This window comes from Tamandua tetradactyla, chromosome 3 (genome assembly GCF_023851605.1).
Source record: "Tamandua tetradactyla isolate mTamTet1 chromosome 3, mTamTet1.pri, whole genome shotgun sequence".
Lineage (NCBI taxonomy): Eukaryota > Metazoa > Chordata > Mammalia > Pilosa > Myrmecophagidae > Tamandua > Tamandua tetradactyla.
The window spans coordinates 42,127,357-42,149,757 of NC_135329.1; the positions used below are offsets into that span (position 1 = coordinate 42,127,357).

Sequence of the window (22,401 nt, forward strand, 5' to 3'; positions counted from 1 at the left end):
TGCGGGCGCGTGCGCCGCGCGGCGGTCCGGCGGAGAGAGAGAGGGGGTAGGGAGGTCGGGCGGCTCGGCTGCTGCGGGGCGCGTGCGCCGCGCGGCGGTCCGGCGGAGAGAGGAGGGGGTAGGGAGGTCGGGCGGCTCGGCTGCTGCGGGGTTATTTTTAAAGCCTTTTTCCAAACAGATGCTAGTTCTACACAAACGTAAATCAACAGAAAGTTAAATAAATTAGACAACCAACTTCCGTTTGGGTGTTGGAAATTGACCCATCAATTTGCCATTTGCAGACAAATGTGATGCTAAATATTTATTACATCTCATTAGATATCAGATTATTAGTTAATTTTAAGAAGTCATGATTAAATTTCAATAAGATTTTTTAACCTTGGTATGTCTGCTTTCATCTACTAATTGGTTTACAATTCCTTGAGATATGTAGCTCTACAAACAATGAATTCATAAAACATAACACTATGAAGACAGACTATTACGGATTCAATTATGCCCTCCAAGAGACATGTTCAAATCCTAACTCTTGGTCCCATGAATGTAAACATATTTTAAAATAGGATCTTTGAGTATGTTAGTAGTTAAGATGAGGCCAAACTCCAGGTGATGTGCCCAGTTGTCTAGTCAGGCAAGCACTGGCTTGACCATTGCTGAAAGGATATTTTGTGGCTGGCTGATATACTGGAAAGCTGGATTATTAAATCTTCAGTCAGATGATTCCATCTACAGCTGATTATATCTGCAACCAACTAAAGTGTTTCCCCCTCAATGAGATAATTCAACCAGCTGAAGTCTTCTAAGAATAGCCTTTAATTGCTTCTTCAGCCAGTGATCCTCTCCTCTGGAGTTCATCCAGACACTTCATCAGAGCCACCAGGTTTCACAGCCTGCCCTGCAGACTTTGGACTCTTCCATTTCCATGGCTGCATTAGACACCTTTATAAATCTCACATTTACAGATCTTTCCTGTTGGTTCTGTTTCTCCACACAACTATGACTAATACATCTTCCAATTTGGATGAACTATAACTTCTTTCTCCAATTACTTTGGCTAGTCTTCTGTACAATGTTGAACAGTGTTGATCAAAACAAGCATCTTTGAAATGTTCCTGATTTTAGTGGGAGGAATTTCAATATCTTACAATTAGTTAAGATGGTAGTGTATGTTTTTCACAAATGTCCTTCATTCTTTTGAAGAAGTGAACTTCTGTACTTTTTTTAAAGTGTATTTTAATCATGACAGTGGTGAATTTTTTCAAGTTACTTCCAATTCAGTTAAGATGTTTTTTCTCTTCATTCTATTAATGTGATGTATTATATCTACTGAATTTCACACACTGAATTGCCCTTCCATTCTTCAAATACATAAATCCTTTCATTTTGTAAACTAATTTTAATATGCTGTTTGTTTTACTAGTATTTTACTGAGGATTTTTGTATCCATAATCATACAGAATATCAGTTTATAGTTTAATTGTGATGTATTTATCAGGCTTGGTATGTACTTGGTAAGTACAATTGTTCATAGTATTTTCTTCCAATAATTTTTATTTCTATAAGGTGCTAATAGTGTTGCCACGTTCATTTCTGATTTGTTTTTTGTGTTCCATCATTGAATAAATTTTGTAAATTTTATAATATTCTATCAATTTTATTTATTTTTCACCTAAAAAATTCTGAGTCTATGGTTTATTTGGTTTTATTCTGTATTCTAATTACCTCAACTCTATTATTTATGGTTTCCTTCTTCCTTCTGTATGTGGGCTTACAAATTTCATCTATTCTACTTCATAAGGTGAAAATTCATTACTTTCAATGATCTCATAACTTTCTTTTTTAAATGCCAGCATTTACACTTATAAATATGCCTCTTAATATCGCCTTCACCACAACCCATGAATTTTGACATGTTGTTTTTCACCTTCATTCACTTTCAACAATTTTCTAATTTTCATTGTTTATCCTTTTATCTATTATTGTTTAAGAATGTGTTGTTTAATTTATACATATTTATGAATTTTCTTATTTGACTTCTGTTATTGATTTCCAGCTTCATTTTATTATTGTTATAAAACATACTTTGTACATATTTCAATCCTTAAAATTTGTTTATACATTTTTATGACTTAACATATGGTCTCATATTTAGAAATTTCCCTGTGTACCTTAGAAAAAGGTGTCCTTTTGTTGGACAGAAGTTGTCTCTATCTATCTGTTAAGTCTAACTGGTTAAATTTTTGTTCACATCTTCCATTTCTTTAGTGGTCTTCTTTTTAGAGGGTCACCCATTATTGAAAGTGTTGTATGACTGAATAATATAATTCTTCATTTACTTCTTTCCATGTTTGCTTCCCATATTTAAGGGCTCTTTTGTTCAGTCCATATGCATCTATAATTCTTAAACATTCCTGATGAATTTACACTTTTATCAATTAAAATGTCTTATTTTGTTTTGTAGAAAAAAAAAAAAGATGAGGCCAAACTGATTTAGGGAGGGCTCCAATCCAATATGACTCAGTCAGAGACAAAGATGGCAGATACAGAGACAGAGAGAAGGAGAAGGGCATGTGGCAGAAGCAGAGATTGATTGCCAGCAAGCTACCACCAGAACTCAACAGACTTCAGAGGAAGCATGGCCCTGCCAACACCTTGATTTCAGATTTCTAGTCTCCAAAACTGTGAGAAAATTGATTCCTGTTGTTTAAGCCAACTAGTCTGTGGTACCCTGTTACAGTAGCCCTAGCAAACTAAGATAGTTTCATTATCAGGAGTGGGTGCTCCTGTAACCAACACATAAAGATGAAGTGGTTTTGGAATTGGATAATGGGTAGAGGCTAGAAGAATTTTGAGGCACTTGCTAGAAAAAACAGATAGCCTTGAGAAGATTGTTGGTAGAAATATGTCTGGTGAGGCCTTACAAGGAAATGATGAATATGTTATTGGAAACTGGAAAAGAGGTGATCTTGGTTATAAAGTAGAAGAGAAGCTGGTGAAAGCATTTTCTGATGTCAGATAGACAGCAGAACCTTTACGTGGTAAACTAGGATATTTAGCTGAGATTTCCAAGCAAAGTGTAGGAGATGCAGCCTGGTTTCTCTGTGCTGCTTATGGTAAAACGTGAGTGGAAAAAGAGAAATTGAGGGATGAATTATTAAGTAAAAATGATCTTGCTCTTTTGGGAAATTCTCAGCCTACCCAGATAATACGCTCTGGAATCAAAGCCAAGGGTGTGTCTGATCAACCATTTGTTAAAGAGATTAGGAATATGAATAGCAGATATACTCAACCATCTCAAAAAAAAAAGCCAAAAATAGAGATATGCTTATCCATGAAAGAACGGTGGAGGACCCTCTTGTATGAGGGCTTGGACCTCTATGATTTGCACAGAAGACTGACAAGGTTTCTTAAAATTTCACATCAGCAAAAACACTGTCAACCTGTACTGAAAGGGACAGATGGGTTGAAACACTGAAAGAATGATTCCAAGAGTGGAACTATGGCTTAATTTAAGGGGCTTCATTCAATCCCACAAGAGCCCTAGGAATTAAATATCATTACCCATCTAATAGACAAAGAACTGAGGCTTAGAAAGTTCTTATTCTGTGATTCATTTACAGAAAATAGGAAACTCACACAACCACCACGTAGAACCTTCTTTCACACATCTAATTGTACTTTAAATGTCCCACTCTCTGGATATTCAATGCCCACCTGACCTTTAAGGAATGCTTCTAACATTAAAAACAGGCTAAGGCAGACAGAAAAGAAATTTGGAGGAAACAGTAACAACTCAAGGAACTGATGACATTAAGTAAAACAAAGTAACAGAACAAGAAGTTGGTTAAACAAATAATGTTGGATGCATATAGTAGAATGGTAGGTAGACATCAAAAGGATTATTAAATGCTCAGGATACAATTTTAAGCAGGAAAAAAACTACATTTCAGTTCATTCTGACACAGAAATCAGCTTGACCTAGTTTAAGCCAACAAGGGAGGGAGGAGAGGGTGATATTATAAAAACATAAGGCTGTCTTAGGGAAAGCAGGCAGCAGGCACAGGGACTGAATCTCTAAAGCCAAGCATAGGAATCTCTAAAGAAATTTCTTTCTTCCTCATTTCCTACTTTTCTCTGCAGGTCTGCTTCAAATTCTCCTCTTTCTCAGTATACATTTTGAAAAGTGACTAGAGAATGATGGGTGTATTTTAGCCAAAATTCCCAACTCCTATGAGAGAAAATGTGATTGGCCCAGCTCTAATTCACTTACCATTGTTATACTAGAGACAGGGGAGATTCTGGAGAAATATGGCTTGTTCTATCTGCGGAGTCATTTGTGGAGTAAAACAAGTTGTGATATATGGTAATACATATAGAAGCATCATTAAATTCATCCTAGCCTAGAATTTGGCAGAAGGGAATCCACCTGTCTCTTATGAAGGAGGAACATAATTCTCAAAGAAAGGAGTCAGTTCATCAAGTAGGAAGAGAAACCATTAAAATACTATTTATATATATATATAATATCAGTACAATTTTAAATGTAATATATAATTGTGAGCCATTGATTGTTTACTACGAAAGGTCTCTCTCTCTCTCTCTCTCTCTCTCTCTCCCCGGGGTGGAGGTCATCATGGCGGGTGAGGCCTTGGTTCAGCTGGGTCTCCAATCTAAGCAGGTTTGGATTCAGTTCTACCCCTCGAGAAGAACGTGGAGTCAACAAGAACCTTCCTCCAGGCGGTGTGCAGGGAGAGGTTCTTCTACCAACCTCAACTGCTTCGTGACACCAGATGCGAAGCACGACTGCTCCAAACCTCACGTGGACTTGCTGTTCCGAGACCCCCATTACCTGATCAAGCGCAGCACCCAGCTCACTGCCCTGTAAGTACTCATTGTCTTCTCCTCCAAAGCCAGCCCGGGGATTGGCGGGGAGCAGGGGCAGCCCAGCCCACTGCCCCGGAAGTGCTCATTGTCCTCTCCTCCCACAGCCGGGCCAGCCCAGAGCCAGGGCAAACCTGTGAGCCGTTACGATGTTGGCGACGCAAACGAGGCCAAGAGGAAGATTTTAGCTTGGGACTGGGACGTTTACTTAAGAAGATTCTGCCTTAATCACTCATATCACTATCTGGAGGACTGCACAGCACCAAAAGAAAAAAGAAAAAATGCCCTGTAACTGCAACTAGTGTTTCTGTGGCGAGACTTGATCGAGAGGAGTCTGGATGATCATTAACTTATTTCACTTTTTACCAACCCTTGCTGCTTAACCCTTTAAACTTAGCTTCTCCAACCACTCATCGAAGGTACCTCTTACTCATATTAGTCACATTCAGTGGTGTTTTATCAGTCCACATCTTTCCATCTCAGTTTCCACTCTTAATTCACCTCCTGTGGAATCTTTCCCCCCTTACGTCCTTTTCCTTCTCCCAACCTTAAAGTGTACCATCCCCATCTTTCCCTGCTTTCCTTCTCACTATATCCTTGAACCCTCTCATCTCTCTTAACTTTCACTATCCTATTCCAACTTAACTCCTCCATTTTGTTCGACTCTAATACCACCCTCTGTGTTACAGCTTCACAGTTCATTTTACCTGCTGTCAGTCTCCCCCAAATCTCACCAACGCTCTTTGTTTAAAGTATAGTGGATATTGGTACATGCATGTGTATTTGTTTCTCTCCCGACTTACCAATCCTTTTCAAGCACTTCATCTAGGCTCGAAACCATAGCGTAATTTCTGGTTCTTCTCTCTCCCTTTCTCTGCATATCCTAATTAGTTCAGAATATTCTGTTTTGAATAAAGCTCCTGAGATGTTTTCTCCATTCCATTCACTCTCCTGTATCGTTGTTGCACTCCCTACTTGGTCTCTCTTAATCATTTTTGCTGCTGCTTGATTTTATCTTTACAAAATACATCTCCCGCTTCCACCTGTTAGAGAAAACAGTGGCGAAAAAATTTTTTTTCATGCTGGTTTACCACCTCTTAGCGTGGATCATGAAATCAGTTTAGGGTGTTAAAGCAACCAAAAAAATATGGAAAAGAGTAAAAAAGTATTACAGTGTAATATAAAACTATTGCATATACAGAATATGGTCTAAATTATATGTATAAATATTAGAAACAAAACATCAAAATTTTAATTATGATTGCTTCTGAATAGTAGATTATGGATTGTGTTGATTTTATTCTTTATACTTTACTGAATTTTCTTAATTTTATGCAATGAGAATAAGATTCTTTTAACTTTAAAAAAGAAACAGTAAAAGTGGTTCATTTTGCTTTACTTAAGATACATGTCTCACAAGTATAACTGTACTTCAGGGATAATAGAACAGAATGTTTAAATCTGTAACTGTCCCACATAATCCAGGGATGGTGTTTTCTGTTATTACATTGAGCATCAACACACATTCCCCAAGGAACTGACACTAAAATGGGAATAAATGTTGGAAAAATTATTGGGTATCTCTAGCTAGTTTGAGGCAGTGGAATTTGTAAAAGTAATAAGTAACATTAAGAAAAGGATATGAGAAAACACTTTGCAATTGTTTCAATGCCAATGTCATGGAATAATCTCCCATGATAAAATCAGTACTAAGGACGTATTTGACTTTCTTAAATTCTACTGAATACTGAAATGTGTGTCAGGGGATAACATGATTCTAGTCCATCTGTAATTTCTCTGATTCTCTATTTAGCATGAAGCAGTATTTCATGAATTTTCTTTTCCTCAAGTAATCAATATATTGCAAGGATTAAATGGGTTTTTGTCGTTGCTGCTGTTGTTGTTTATAATAGTTTTGTGGGAGGTGAGGGCCTTAGGCAAGAGTTGTCTCTGTTTTTATTTGGAGCTTATCCAAAAGGAAAAAAAGCCTTTGATTTTTCCAAGTAAATCACATTTCCTTCAGAAAGTTGGACAGTAGTGTAGAGTAGATGCTTCTGTGTAATTCCTGAAACTCTGTATTTTTTTGTCAAGTAGGAAACTGGGGCATTTATACCAGCTGACTGGTGATGGGACACACCTGTACCCTATGGTGCCAGTGAAGACCATGTGGGAAGCCTGCTGAATGATTGTGGTAAGTGAGGGGCCCTTATCTTGGTATAGCTTGAGTTCAGGGTAAGTTTGGGCAGGAAGCAAACTCTTGCAGCAATGAAGGATGATCCATTGCCAGCAGCAGTCACAGACTTTGTGGTAGGTGGAGGGGGTGAAGCTGGTGACCTTAGCAGTGCAACTCGAAAGGCCTAAGGGATATCTAACTCGGTGGTAAAGGGAAGCAGAAGTCAACTGGTGAAGATTACAAGACCATCCACTTCACTGCCTAGACTTGGCTGTCCCAAACCACTAGCTCTGTGACCTTGAGTAAATTGCTGCCCTTTCTGGATACTCAAATAAAATGAGGGAGTTGGATTAGCTCCGTGGTTTTCAAATTGTTTTTTTTACCCTAAGGCCCTGCATTTAAGTGAAATATCACATTTTTAAAAAAGCATAGAAAGGAGATAAAAGAGTAACTACTGTGTTTAAAGCAAGGGTGGTACTCCTGAAATCCTGGTATCCCTCCAGTTCCTAAGGAACCTAAGTAGGATGAAGTTTAAACCCTTTTTATTATATGATGTCTAAATTTCCTTCAAGCTGTAACATACCTTGGAGGAAAACATTTATGTTATATATCAATCTTGTAGCTTCAACATCTAGCTAACCATACATGTTTTTAAAAAAATTACCTTAATATTTCTTAAATATTACAAGAAGCAAATTAGGGCAGAAGATAAAATGGTATTTTAGGTGCAAGGCAGATGGGGTTATTCCTAATTCACCCACTACCTAGGTGTTCTGACCTAGGACAGATGGCTTCAGCCCTCTCAAGCTTGAGTTTTTCTCTGTAAAGAGGAAATAATATTGTATCTTGCTAATGTTACAGAGTTGTGGAGAGGCTCAACTCAAATGAAAAAATGTGATGAAGCAGTATTTGTAAATTAAATTCAATCAAAATCTGTACTGCTTTGGATAATGTGCTGGGTACAAAGAGTGTTCAGAGATCATTAAGATATGACCCCAGATGTGAAGTAGCCTCCCATTAGGAAATCTTTGTAAATGTAAGGCACTGTCTTTATTTACAAATCAAAATGTACAGCACAAAAACTCTTCATTTCATGAGTTTAAACTGCAATCTTACAGAAAGTGGAAGAAAATTTGGAGCATTTGTAGAGCTGTTGTCAGGGAAGGATTCAATCCCCAGATAAAGATTGTATTACATAAGCAGCCAAAAATAAAATATTTATATTTCTTAAAAGATCTCCATCATTTATGATATATCCTTGTTTTTAAAGGACCCTTTGCTGAAGGAGAGGCAACTCTGATTTCTTTCCTCAAAAAATGAATTACTAGAGTTTCAGGAAGATGGCAGAATAGGATAGATCAAACTCAACCCTGCTCCAAGGAACAGCTAGAGAAGGGACTGGAGGGTGACTGAGATGGCAGTTGCAGGGTGTAGGTGACCTGGGAGAGTCTTCTGCACCACATAGGGGAGCCCTAGTTGTGAAAGCTGAGGAACTGAAAAGCAGAGAACAAGAGACTGTCTGGCTGGTGCAAACAGCCTAACATGGAAGCCCAGAGGCCTCAGGAGTCTATGGCCGGGGAGATGGGGATTAGGCAATAAACCAAACTGCATTCTTTGAACACACTACCCTCACCAGGACACTCCATGACCCGCAACTCACCGCACACCCCATGCACCTGAACCCTGTCACCCACCTCACTCCCCATCCTCCCAGCGCCCCCAGCCTGCCAAACCCTGGTGCATGTACCTGCCTCACAAACCCACCCTAAGCAGACGCATGCCTGCCACAGCCTAAGTCACCTCTCCTGTGCAGTCACAGTCTTGTCCTGCCCCTCCGAGTCTCTGCCCCTTGCAAGCAGTTGCCAGTGCATAAAGGCTGCAGCATTTAACTCCATACCCAGGCTACACCTGCCCCCAGCCCATATAGTCGCACAACCACACCCCTGCCCCCCTGAGCTCTGTGCACGGGTACATCAGTTTGTGGCATTCTCAGATCCGCACAAGCATATGGCTCCCAATCACACCACCAGCTCTGGGAAAACGCTGACCTGTGCAGTCAGGCCACATTTGCCCCCAGCCCATGCACATATAACACTGACCCACTGACCTAGCTCTGTGCATGCATGCAAAGGGACCCACACCCTAGATCATTTCTCTTCTGGTGGGGGTCCATGCTCACAGGCACCAGTGTAGCATCCCCAACCTGTGCCTATATCCTCGCTGCAATGCATCACTACACTGTTGTGCCGCGCCCCTTGCCTTGCATCCTGCTCCACGTTCATCCAGCAAATGCAAGTCTTTAGACTACTGAAGGAAATCATTTTCCAAAGTAAACCAGTCATGTAAACCAAACCATGCCATGAAGACAGCAAAAGAGCACTAAACATATCATGATGCAGACAGATATAGCCCAGCTTAATGACCAAATTAAAACATCAGAGGAGACACAGATAATGGAAAAACTAATCAAAGATGCTCCTATAACTCTACTAAATAAAATAAATGGGATGGCTATGTCATAGAGGAGATTAAGAAGACATTAGAAGAGCATAAAGAAGAATTTGAAAGAATAAATAGAAAAATAGCAGATATCACAGAGATAAAAGTTGCTGTAGACCAAATAAAAAATATACTCGAAACACACAACAGCAGATTTGAAGAAGCAGGAGAAAGAATAAGTGAACTAGAGGACAGGACAACTGATTTTGAACAGTCAAAATAGCAAATAGCAAAAAAATGGAAAATTTGAATTGGATCTCGGGGAAATGATGGACAAAACAAAGCATGCAAATATAAGAATCATTGGTGTCCCAGAAAGAGAAAAGGAGAGTAAAGGGCTAGGAAGATTAGTTGAGGATATAATGAGGAAAACATCCCAACCATTCTGAAGGACGTAAATATACAAGTCAAATAAGCTCAGTGAACTCCAAACAGAATAAATCCAAATAGACCTTCCCCAAGACACATACTAATCAGTTTGTCAAATGTTGAAGAGAAGCAGAAAATCCTGGAAGGACCAAGAGAAGAACAATCTACTACATACAAGGGAAAACCACATAAGACTGAGTTCAGACTACTCACCTGGTACCAAGGAGGCAAGAAGACAGTGATATGATATATTTAAGATCCTAAAAGAAGAAGACTTCCAGCCAAGAATTCTGTACCCAGCCAAGTTGGCCTTCAAAACTGAGGGAGATATTAAAGTGTTCACAGACAAACAAATCCTGAAAGAATTTGTCAACAAGAGACCGGCCCTTTAAAAAATACTAAAGGGAAGTCTGCAAGTTGACACAAAAAGACAGGAGAGGGAGGTCTGTAGGAGAACACAAAATTGATGAGTACTAGTAAGGGTAACTTAAAAGAGAAAGAGGGAAAAGAATATATAGACCTGACTAATAAAATCCAAAAATAAGATGCGTGGCTTCAAGAAATACTTTTCAGTAATAACTTTAATGTTAATGGACTAAACATACCAATTAAAAGATAAAGATTGGCAAAATGGATTAAGGAATGAATATAAACCAGCTATATGCTGCTTATAAGAGACTCATATTAGACACAAGGATACAAATAGATCAAAAGTGAAAGGATGGAAAAAGATGTTCCACACAAGTTGTAACCAAAAGAAAACAGGAGTAACTATACTAATATCAGGCAAAATAGACTTTAAATGTAAAGACATCATAAGAGACAAAGAAGGACACTATATATTAATAAAAGGGACAATTCACCAAGAAGAAATAACAATCATAAATGTCTATGCTCCCAATCAAGGAGCTCCAAAGTACATGAGACAGATATTGGTAAAACTGAAAGGAGCAATAGATATTTCAACAATAATAGTAGGAGACTTCAATATATCCCTATCCTGTATAGATAAAACCATGAGACAGAAGGTCAACAACGAAATAGAGAAGTTAACTTGATAAATGAATTAGGCCTAACAGAAATATATAGGTCATTACACCACAAAACAACCAGGTTATACATTCTTCTCTAGTGCTTATGGAATATTCTCCAGGATAGATAATATTCCGGGGCACAAAACACATCTTAATAAATTTTAAAACTTAGAAATTATTCAAAGCACTTTCTCCGATCACAATGGAATGAAGCTGGATATCAATAACCACCAAAGAATGAAAATATTCACAACTCTATGGAGATTAAATAACACACTCTTAAACAATCATTGGGTTAAGGAAGAAATTGCTAGAGGAATCAATAACTATCTGGAGACAAATGAACATGAGAATAAAATATATGAGAATTATGGGATGTAGCAAAAGCTGTGCTGAGAAGGAAATTTATTGCTCTAAATGCCTACATTAAAAAACAAGAAAGAGTAAAAATCAAGGACTTAACAGCAAATCTGGAGGAACTTGAGAAAGAACAGCAAACAAACCCCAAGCCAAACAGAAGAAAAATAAAGTTTAAAGCTGAGTTAAATGAAAGGGAGAACAAAAGAACCATAGAAAGAATCAGTTAAACCAAAAGATGGTTCTTTTAGAGAATCAATAAAATTGATAGGACACTAGCAAGCCTTACAAAGAAAAAAGGAGAGAGGATGTAAATAAACAAAATCTGAAATGAGAAGGGTGTGTTACCACAAACCCTGAAGAAATGAGAGAAATCAAAAGAAGATATATAAACAACTATACGCCAGCAAACAAGACAACTTAGATGAAATGGGCAAATTCCTGGAAACAAACAAGCTACACTGACTCAGGAAGAAATAGATCTCAACAAACCAATCACAAGTAAAGAGATTCAATCAGTCATCGAAAATCTTCCTACAAAGAAAAGCCCAGGGCCAGATGACTTCACAGGGGAATTTTATCAAATATTCCAAAAAGAACCAACACCAATCCTGCTCAAACTTTTCCAAAAAAATCAGGAAAAAGGAACACTACCTAACTCATTTTATGAAGGTAATATCATTTTAATATCAAAACCATGTAAAGATGCTATAAGAAAGGAAAACTACAGTCCAGTCTCCCTAATGAGCATAGATGAAAGATTCTCAACAAAATACTAGCAAATCAAATCCAACAACACATTAAAAGAATTATACACCATGACCAAGTGGTGTTTCTATGAGGAATGCAAGAATGATTCAACACAAGAGAATTAATACAGCACATTAACAAATAGAAAGGGAAATATCACATGATCATCTCCATTGATGCTGAAAAAGAATTTGACAAAATTCAACATCCTTTTCTGTAAAACACTCCAAAAGAGAGGAATCAAAGGCAATTTCCTCAATATGATAAAGAGCTTATATGAAAAATCGATAGCCAGCATCATACTAAAAAGAGACTGGATGCTTTCCCCCAAAATCAGGAACAGGACAGGGATGCCCACTGTTATCATTATTATTCAACAATGTACAAGAAGTTCTAGGTAGAGCAATCAGGCAGGACAAAGAAATAAAAGTCATCCAAATTGGAAAAGAAGATGAAAATTTTCATTATTTGCAGATGATATGATACTAAGAAAATCCTGAGAAATCTACAATAAAGTTACTTGCTCTAATAAATAAATTCAGCAAGGTGGTGGGATATAAAATTAACATGCAAAAATCAGTAATGTTTCTATACACAAGCAATGACCTAAGGAGTCAGTTAAGGAAAAAAATCCATTCAAAATAGCAACTAAAAGAATCAAGTACTTAGGAATGAACTTATCTAGGGATGGAAAGGACTTGTACAAAGAAAACTGCATAACAATGCTTAAAAAAATCAAGAAAGATCTAAATAGGTGGAAAGACATCCCCTGCTCTTGCATAGGAAGGTTAAATATAGTTAAGATGTCAGTTCTACCCAAATTGATCTACAAATTCAATGCAATACCAATCAAAATTCCAACAACCTACTTTAAAGACTTGGAAAAGCTATTTACCAAATTAATCTAGAAGTGATAGAGACCCCCAAAACCTAAAACCATCCTAAAAAAGAAGAACAAAGTGGGAGGATTAACAATTCCTGACTTTAAAACTTAGTAAACAGCTACATTGGTCAAAACAGTGTGGTACTGGCACAAAGATAGAAGTATTGACCAATGGGATCAAATCGATACTGCAAAAATAGACCACCAAATCTATGGTCAACTGATTTTTGACAAGTCCCCAAAATCCACTGAACTGCAACAAAATAGTCTTTTCAATAAATGGGCATGGGCGAACTGGATATCAATAATCAAAAGAATGAAAGAGGACTCTTACCTTACATGCCATACAAAAATTAACTCAAAGTGTAACTCAGAGTGGATCAAACACCTAAATATAAGAACCAGCACCATAAAACTTCTAGAAGAAAATGTAGGGAGACATGTTCAAGACCTAGTAATAGGAAATAGCTTCCTAAACTTTACACCCAAAGCACTAGCATCAAAAGCAAACTCACCACCCTCCCCATCTATGTGGGACATGACTCCCAGGTTGTGGACCTTCCTGGCAATGACAGGGACAGAAATCCTAGAATGAACTAAGACTCAGCATCAAGGGTTTGAGAAAACCTTCTCGACCAAAAGAGGGGAGAGAGAAATGAGACTAAATAAAGTGTCAATGGCTGAGAGATTCCAAAAGAGTCGAGAGGATATACTGGAGGTTATTCTTACACATTAAATAGATATCACCTTGTTAGTCAAGATGTAATAGAGAGGCTGGAGGGAACTGCCTGAAAATGTGGAGCTGTGTTCCAGTAGCCATGTTTCTTGAAGATGATTGTATAATGATATAGCTTTCAAAGTGTGACTGTGTAACTGCGAAAACCTTGTGTTTCATGTGCCTTTTATCTACCTTATGAACAGACAAGTAAAACATATGAAATAAAAATAAATAATAGGGGGAACAAATGTTAAAATAAATTTAGTAGATTGAAATGCTAGTGATGAATGAAAGGGAAGGGTAAGGGGTATGGTATGGATGAATTTTTTCCTGTTGTCTCTTTATTTCTTTTTTCTGAATTGACGCACATGTTCTATGATCATGATGATGAGTATACAACTATGTAATGATATTGTGAATTACTGATTATATATATAGAATGGAATGATATATGTTAAGAATGTTCTTGTTTGTTGTTATGTTTTTAAAAAATTAGTTAAAATTTTTTTTTTAATTTTTGAAAAAAAAGAACAGAGGTCATCAGGAGATAGAAATAGGGTAGATATTGGGTAACTAGAACTGAAGGGATACAGATTGTGCAACAGGACTGATTGTTAAAATTCAGAAATGGATAGCACAATACTACCTAAGTGTAATACAATAATGTTAGAACACTGAGTGAAGCTGAATGTGAGAATGATGGAGGGAGGAGGCCTGGGGGCACAAATGAAATCAGAAAGAAAGAAAGAAATACAATAAAGACTGAGATAGTATAACCTAGAAATGCCTAGAGTGTATAATGATAGTGACTAAATGTACAAATTTTAAAATGTTTTGCATGAGGAAGAACACAATAATGTCAATATTGCGGGGTGTTGAAAATAGATGATAATTCATATTTTAGAACTTTAACTTATGTGTGCGACTAAAGCAAAAAATGTTTATTTGGTACAAAATTTATATTTTGACTAGTGCATTTCCTAACATAAGTTATGTGGACAGCTTAATTGAACACCATAAGTACACGAAACCTTGAGTAGGGCATGAGATTTTGTAGGTTTGTCCAGAGTGATGTCTCGATAAATCCCAGAAGGATTTAAGCAATGAATAAAAGGGTATTTGCAAAGTCCCCTTGGGGGAATGGTGAGAAAGGGGGAAAATTCTATTTCCCCATGTGGAGAATTCTTGATATTTTCACAAGCAGGGAAACAACCAATGCAACAGGCTGAGCCCCCAATCTTGGGGTTTTTTCATATGAAACTTAACCCCACAAAGGATAGGTCAAGTTACTTAAAATTAGGCCTAAGAGTCACCCCCAAGAGAACCTCTTTTGTTGCTCAGATATGGCCTCTCCCTCTCAGACAACACGACAAACAAACTTACTGCCCTCCCCCTCTCTACTTGGGACATGACTCCCAGGGGTGTGGACCTTTCTGGCAACATGGGACAGAAATCCTAGAATGAACTGGGACTCAAAGCACCAAGGGATTGAGAAAACCTTCTTCTTTTTTTTTTTTTCCATCATTTACTTTATTTTTTAGCTTGACCTTCTAGTAAATCCTTAGCTTCATTGATTTTGGCTGCTAAATAAGGAGATCCTCCCTTGTCCGGGTGATTTAAGAGCATAATTCCTTGATGAGCATCTCTTATTTTTCCTTTATTGGCAGTCGGGCTTACACCTAGTATTAATGCTGCTTCCCGTTTTGTCATTTTGGGTTCAAACCCACCTCTGTAATAGCCGCCACTGAAGGCAGATTTTGGAAGACTTTGAAAAACTTGTTTTATTTGAGGCTCCATATGCTTCATGGCTTGCAAAACATAACGGCCTGCAAATCCTGCAGCCGCAATGGTCAGTCCAACGGCTACTACTGTACTTGCGTCTGGCTCCGAAACACTTCAGGAGAACAGAGCAAGAGGAGAAAGGCCCAAAGATGTTCAGGAAACGGTGACACCATCAGCACGAGTCAGAGCGACAGAAGGGCCCTCCAAAGCAGAGCCAGCGCCACGAGTGTATTGGGGCAATGGCGGGTATAATCGAACGCGTCTCCCCCAAGTCCGGAGTCCCTGGCCGCTGCTGACTTTTGCGGGCTGTGAGGGGAGCGCTGGGGCAGGCGGAACAGGGGCCGGGGCCTCTGCCGAACCGCCCGGAGGGGCAGGCCAGCGGCTGTGTCCTTGAGGGTCCAGAGCCCCGTCGACACCAAGGAGACCCATGCAGTCCTCTCCTCCCAGGCCCGGGGCCTCAAGAGACCGCACGCTGCACTCACCATGGCTCCGGCGCCGGCTCCCCTACCTCCAGCGGGAGCTTACTCATCACAGCTGGCGGCGGCTGCGGCCACAAACGCGTGCCTCGGCCAGAGGACCGCGAAATCCTCGGCCACCGCCCAGAAAACCTTCTTGACCAAAAGGGGAAAGAGAGAAATGAAGCAAAATAAAGTGTCAGTGGCTGAGAGATTCCAAACAGAGTCGAGAGGTTATTCTGGAGGTTATTCTTATGCATTAAATAGATATCGCTGTTTTAGTTAAGCCCTAACAGAGAGGCTGGAGGGAACTGCCTGAAAATGTAGAGCTGTGTTCCAGTAGCCATATTTCTTGAAGATGATTGTATTGTATAGCTTTCACAGTGTGACTGTGTGATTGTGAAAACCTTGTGTCTGATGCTTCTTTTAATCTACCTTATGGACATATGAGTAAAACATATGGGTTAAAAAATGAATAATATATGCTGAGTATGATTGGCCAGAAGCAAAAGGACAAATACTGTATGGTCTCACTGATATGAACTGAAATTAGAGAATAAACTTGGAATATTTCCTTGGTAACAGAGACCATCAGGAGATAGAAATAGGGTAAGATAGTGGGTAATTGGAGCTGAAGGGATACAGACTGTGCAACAGGACTGAATATAAAAACTCAGAAATGGACAGCACAATATTACCTAACTGTAATACAATTATGTTAAAACACTGAATGAAGCTGCATGTGAGAATGATAGAAGGAGGAGGGCTGGGGACATACTTGAAATCAGAAAGAAAGATAGATGGTGAAGATCGAGATGGTATAATCTAGGAATGCCTAGAGTGTATAATAATAGTGAAATGTACAATGTACGAATTTTAAAAATCTTTTTGCATGAGGAAGAACAAAGGAATGTCATTATTGCAGGGTGCTGAAAAATAGACGATAATTAATACTTTAAAATGTCACCTATGTGTGAGACTAAAGCAAAAAATGTTTATTTGTTACAAAATTTATATTCTGACTAGAGCATTTCCTAATATAACTCATGTAGATAATTTGATTGAATGTCATAAGTACTTGGAATCTCAGGTAGGACATGAGATTTTGTTGGTTTGTCCAGAGTGATGCCCTGATGAATCCCAGAGTGATTTGATCAGTGACTGGAAAAGTATTTGCAAGCCCCCTTCGGGGAATGGTGGGAGTGGGGAGAAATTCAACTTCCCCAAGTCGAATTCTTGATATTCTCACAAGCAGTGTGGACAACCAAAGCTATAGGCTGAGCCCCCAGTCTTGGGGTTTATTCATATGAAACTTAACCCCACAAAGGATAGGTCAAGTCTACTTAAAATTTAGGCCTAAGAGTCACCCCCAGGAGAGCCTCTTTTGCTCAGATGTGGCCTCTCTCTCCAGCCAACATGATGAGCAGACTCACCACCCTCCCCCTCTCTGCATGGGACATGACTCCCAGGGGTGTGGACCTTCCTAGCAACGTGGGACAGAGATCCTGGAATGAGCTGAGACTCAGCATCAAAGGACTGAGAAAAACCCTAGAATGAGCTGAGAATTAACATCAAGGGATTGAGAGAACCTTCTCAACCAAAGGGTGAAGAGTGAAATGAGACTAAGTGTCAATGGCTGAGAGATTCCAAACAGAGTTGAGAGGTTATCCTGGAGGTTATTCTTATGCATTAAGTAGATATCACCTTGTTGTTCAAGATGTAGTGGAGAGGCTGGAGGGAACTGCCTGAAAATGTAGAGCTGTGTTCCAGTAGCCATGTTTCTTGATGATGATTGAACAATGATATAGCTTTCACAATGAGACTCTGTGAATATGAGAACCTTGTGTCTGATGCTCCTTTTAGCTACTATATCAACAGAAGAGTAGAACATATGGAATAAAAATAAATAATAGGGGGAACAAATGTTAAAATAAATTCAGTTTGAAATGCTAGTGGTAAATGAAAGCGAGGGGTAAGGGGTGTGGTATGTATAGTCTTTTTTTTCTCTATTATTTTATTTCTTCTTCTGTTGTCTTTTTATTTCTTTTTCTAAATCGATGCAAATGTACTAAGAAATTATGAATATGCAACTATGTGATGATATTAAGAATTACTGATTGTATATGTAGAATGGAATGATTATCTAAATGTTTTGTTAATTTTTTAATTAATAAAAAAGATCAATTAAATTTAATTTATTAATTAAATAGCCCATATGTAGAAGTCCTTTTTCTTATATTTCCCCTAGAAGTTTTCAATATTGGTTTTCCTAGGTTTAATTCCAAACAGCTAGAATAAATCAGTGAAAAAGAGAACTTTATAAGGTCCCATCTAGTACAAAATAAGTGTAAGATACTGTTTCTGTGAATAAACAGATTGTAATACAGCTGGGAAGGAAAAGAGAATGAAGTTAGATCAATACATTATTGTAAACTGGAATAAAATATCCAGTTTATATTTGACACTTTATCATTATTTCCAAAGCTAACTGTTTATCAGAATGACCCCAAAATGTTTTAGAAATCTGTATTCTTTTTCACCAAAGCAAAATCTCTGAGGGTAAATCCTCAGAATATGAATCCTTAACAGGTGGTTCAATTAATGCATATGCAAATTATAATAACAATCACTTGGGAAATGCATATATAAGCAAAATGAGAGCAATTGGACTGCATGCTGCACAGAGTTCTATCCATGTCCAGGGCATACTTAAAAGGGCATAAAAATGATCAAAAGCACTTTGACATTTGGGATTTTTATAATACTTAGTTTTTACTGTTCCATTCTTTTTTAAAAATGTGGTAACAGATATATAATGCAAAATATTCCATATTAACCACCTTATTTGTACAATTCAGTAGACTTAATTATATTCACAACATAGTGGTACCATCATTTGCATCCATTATTAAAACTTTTTCATCACCCCCAAAAAAATTTTTTTTTAATTAAAAAAATAAATTTAGTTTGAAATGCTAGTGGTAAATGGAAGCGAGAGGTAATGGGTATGGTATGTATAATCTTTTTTTTTTCTCTGTTATCATTTTATTTCTTTTTCTGTTGTCTTTTTATTTCTTTTTCTAAATCGATGCAAATGTTCTAAGAAATGATAAATATGCAACTATGTGATGATATTAAGAGTTACTGATTGTATGTATAGAATGGAATGATATCTTAATGTTTTGTTTGTTAATTTTTTTTAATTAATAAAAAAGTTAAAAAATGAATAATGGGGGAACAAATGTTAAAATACATTTAGTAGATTGAAATGCTGGTGATCAATGAAAGGGAGGGGTAAGAGGTATAGTATATGAATTTTTTTCCCAGTTTTCTTTTTATTTCTTTTTCTGAATTGATGCAAATGTTCTAAGAAATGATCATGATGATGAATATACAACTATGTGATGAAGCAAAAAGAATGTTCATATTGTATGTTGATTGGTTTTATTAATAAAAATTTTTTTTAAGTGTGGAAAAAAAAGAACAGGTCATCAGAAGATATAAATAGGGTGGGTATCGGGTAATTGGAGCTGAAGGGATACAGATTGTGCAACAGGACTGATTGTAAAAATTCAGAGATGGATAGCACAATGCTACCTGATTGTAGCACAATAATGTAAATACACTGAATAAAGCTGAGTGTGAGAATGATAGAGGAAGGAGAACTGGGGCACATATGAAACCAGAAGGAAAGAAAGATGATAAAGACTAAGATGGTATTATCTGAGAATGGCTAGAGTGTACAATGATAGTGACTAATGTAAAAACTTCTTTAATTTTTTGCATTAGGAAGAACAAAGGAATGTGAGTATTGCAGGTTGTTGAAAATAGATGGTCATTCATATTTTAAAACTTAAAAAAAACCCTGAATTACTGAACCCTTATTATATAACCTTCTCCCATCTAATTTTGAAAGAAATTAGATATAATAAAATATTACATATACCTGATTCTAAAAATGCATATTGTTTGTTTAATCTAGAAATCCTAAACTCTCAAGGGTTGTCATTGTGAACATCAGTTGTCATTGTACCATTTTAAACAACAACATTTTTAGCTTTTTAGTGCCTTGGAATTCATGTAAATTAAGGAGCCCTATTCCTATCTCTGTAGGAGACATTAGAAGAATCTACAATTAATTTTTTCTGTAGAGTCACACTGAAGTCAAATATATTAATTGTGGAGAATTGCAATGGACTGGCACATCATTGAAACCCGCAACACATTCTAGCCTAGAATTTAGTAGAAGTCAAATCCATCTCACAAGGGATATCAGTCCTGTTGTCAAGTATGTAAAAGGCTGTTATAGAAAGAGGGATTAGACTTCACTGAGCTTCACAGGGCAGAGCTAGAATCAATGAGTCATATTAATAGGAGAGGATGAGGGTATTTTTGCCTCAAAATAAGAAAACTTTCAATGATTAGAGCAACACAAAGTGGAGGGAAGCTGCAGAATGAAATAATGAGTTCTGCTGATAAAGTTATCAAGTCAGGGCCTGGCTAGACATTTGTGAGGGAGGTGGTAGAGTCCTGCCCTAGGGTGGAAGGCATCAAATCTCCTTGAACCCTAACTTTCTTTAATTCCCTGACCTGAGCCTTTGTTCATAAGAAAATTACTGGATTTTAGACTGCTAACGTGAGAGTCTTGAGGGCAGGAAATGTGTCTTTTTGACTATCTTCCTGATAGCTTAATATTGAATCACACACATAGTGGGGATGTTAACATTATTAAACCATATTTTGGCTCCCGATTTGCCCACCATATGCCTCACTCCTCTTCCTGATGACTGGTTTTCAGTGCTCCTCTTTTCTTCTTTCCTCCGGAACCCACGAGGTGGTCCTATTGGCTTTCACATACACTTCATAGGACTTGCCCAGTGAATGGGAATCAGTTTCCTTTAGACTGAATGGCACAGAAACTGAGGTTTATGAACTAGTCTTCATTCTCCAGTTATCTAATAGAGTGATATTTAGGAATACAGTATATGCCTTCCATCTTCCTTCCAAATCCAATGGACAAATGTATTGCTTCAGTGTTTACTGATAGCTGAATGATGGTGAGGAGGAATTAAGGATAATGAGATACTCTCTCTCATGGTGCAACTGTACAGGTTTTGCAAGCTCTGAGAATTATACCAGCACCAAGCATTATCACATAGTAGTAAAGCACATAGTCTGTGAAATTAAATTACCCCGTGCAAATCCTGGATCTGCTTATCAGTGTGATCTCAGGCAATTTACTAAACCTCTCTGTGCCCAAGAATCTTTACTTGCCAAAGTGGGATGATAATAGTAACTTCCTTGTCAGATCATGTGAGGATTAAACATTTAGATGCGAACACGTTTAGAACAATACCTGGAATATAATGATGAGTTATTAGTCATCAGTAGATTCGCATGGTAGAATATGCATCAGCCTGGCCTTTTTCCTTCTCTTCAGTCAGTTCTCTGAGGTGACACAGCACAGAAGTAAATCCACAGGCTGCACTGGAGCTCTTATAATTTGCTGGGTTGACTAATGCCCATGCTTTATGGTTGGTGGAAGTGCTAAAGACTAAAAGAGATGGCTGGCTGAATAAAGAAGTAGGGAATATTGCAAATAAGGGCTTAATTTACAGTTGGCATTTATCCATCCACTGTCTGTGGCAGTGATCTTATTACAACCAGTGGTGTTTATTGCCCTTTTCAAGGAGATATTTTGAATAGAATCTTATTATGCTAATGCACAATTTATTCAAAATGTGAAAGTTAATCTAGCAAAGTATACTCCTCCCTCCCTTCTCCTCAGTTTTAGTTAACACCCCCATTTAGCATTTAGAGATGAAGCCAGCCAGACAAGAGAGACTTATTCCTTTAGTGCATTGTGTTTTACAAATTGTGGTATAAAATGTTAGTGGGTTGTGAAATCAACTCAGCCTGTCTGGATCAGCATGTTTTAAAATGAATAAAATAGAGGAGAAAATATTAATATACAAAATGGTTTACTTAATGTGTTCCTTGGTCAAAAGAATTTGAAGCCACTGCTTTAAATTCTCCCAAGAGAGTGTTCATTTTAAGTACTGTCTCCAATGTGTCCCTATCCAGTCTCATGTAAGAGGGCTGTCCACCCATTGGCCCAGAGCTATCCAAAATCTTAGGAAGCTGAAACAGGTAAGAGCTCCTTTCTGTAGTCATAGGGCTTCCCTGTCCCCCCACTGAAGTCTAAATCAGAGTTACTTAACCAGGGGTTCACATCAGAATCACCTAGAGTGTTCTCAAAATGTTCCCGTCTGGGCCCTGATCTCCAGGGATTCTAATCCTAGAGTTCTGGGGTAACCTAGCCCTCCTTCCCATCCATGCGCAGGTGATTCCATTGGAAACTTTCATTTAAGAACTCCTGATCTGTGTTCTTAATGCTGCCCATAAGTGGGGTGGAGAAAGAGAGACAGCACTTAGTTTTTGTGGGGAAGTGTGGACTACATTGTCAATAAAAACACCATTTCTTTTTCTCTTTTCTCTAC

At 37.9% G+C, this 22,401-nt stretch overlaps 1 protein-coding gene and 1 pseudogene across 2 annotated transcripts in view; one reads left to right on the forward strand and one right to left on the reverse strand.

Annotated features, from left to right (window-relative positions):
• Positions 1 to 4,761: 4,761 nt before the first annotated feature.
• The window catches only part of TDRP (testis development related protein), a 182,231-nt gene continuing 164,591 nt past the window's right edge, over positions 4,762 to 22,401 (forward strand). The window contains exons 1-3 of one of the 2 annotated variants that reach the window (XM_077153019.1): positions 4,762 to 4,881; positions 4,989 to 5,300; positions 6,976 to 7,072. Coding sequence is in view for 1 of the 2 variants with exons in the window: in XM_077153021.1 (XP_077009136.1) it covers positions 7,064 to 7,072 (9 nt within the window). In the remaining variant the exon portion in view is untranslated. The remainder of the gene's footprint in view (positions 4,882 to 4,988; positions 5,301 to 6,975; positions 7,073 to 22,401) is intronic. The other variant, XM_077153021.1, reaches the window with a different exon arrangement.
• On the reverse strand, positions 15,176 to 15,548 carry LOC143677257 (mitochondrial import inner membrane translocase subunit TIM14 pseudogene; annotated as a pseudogene).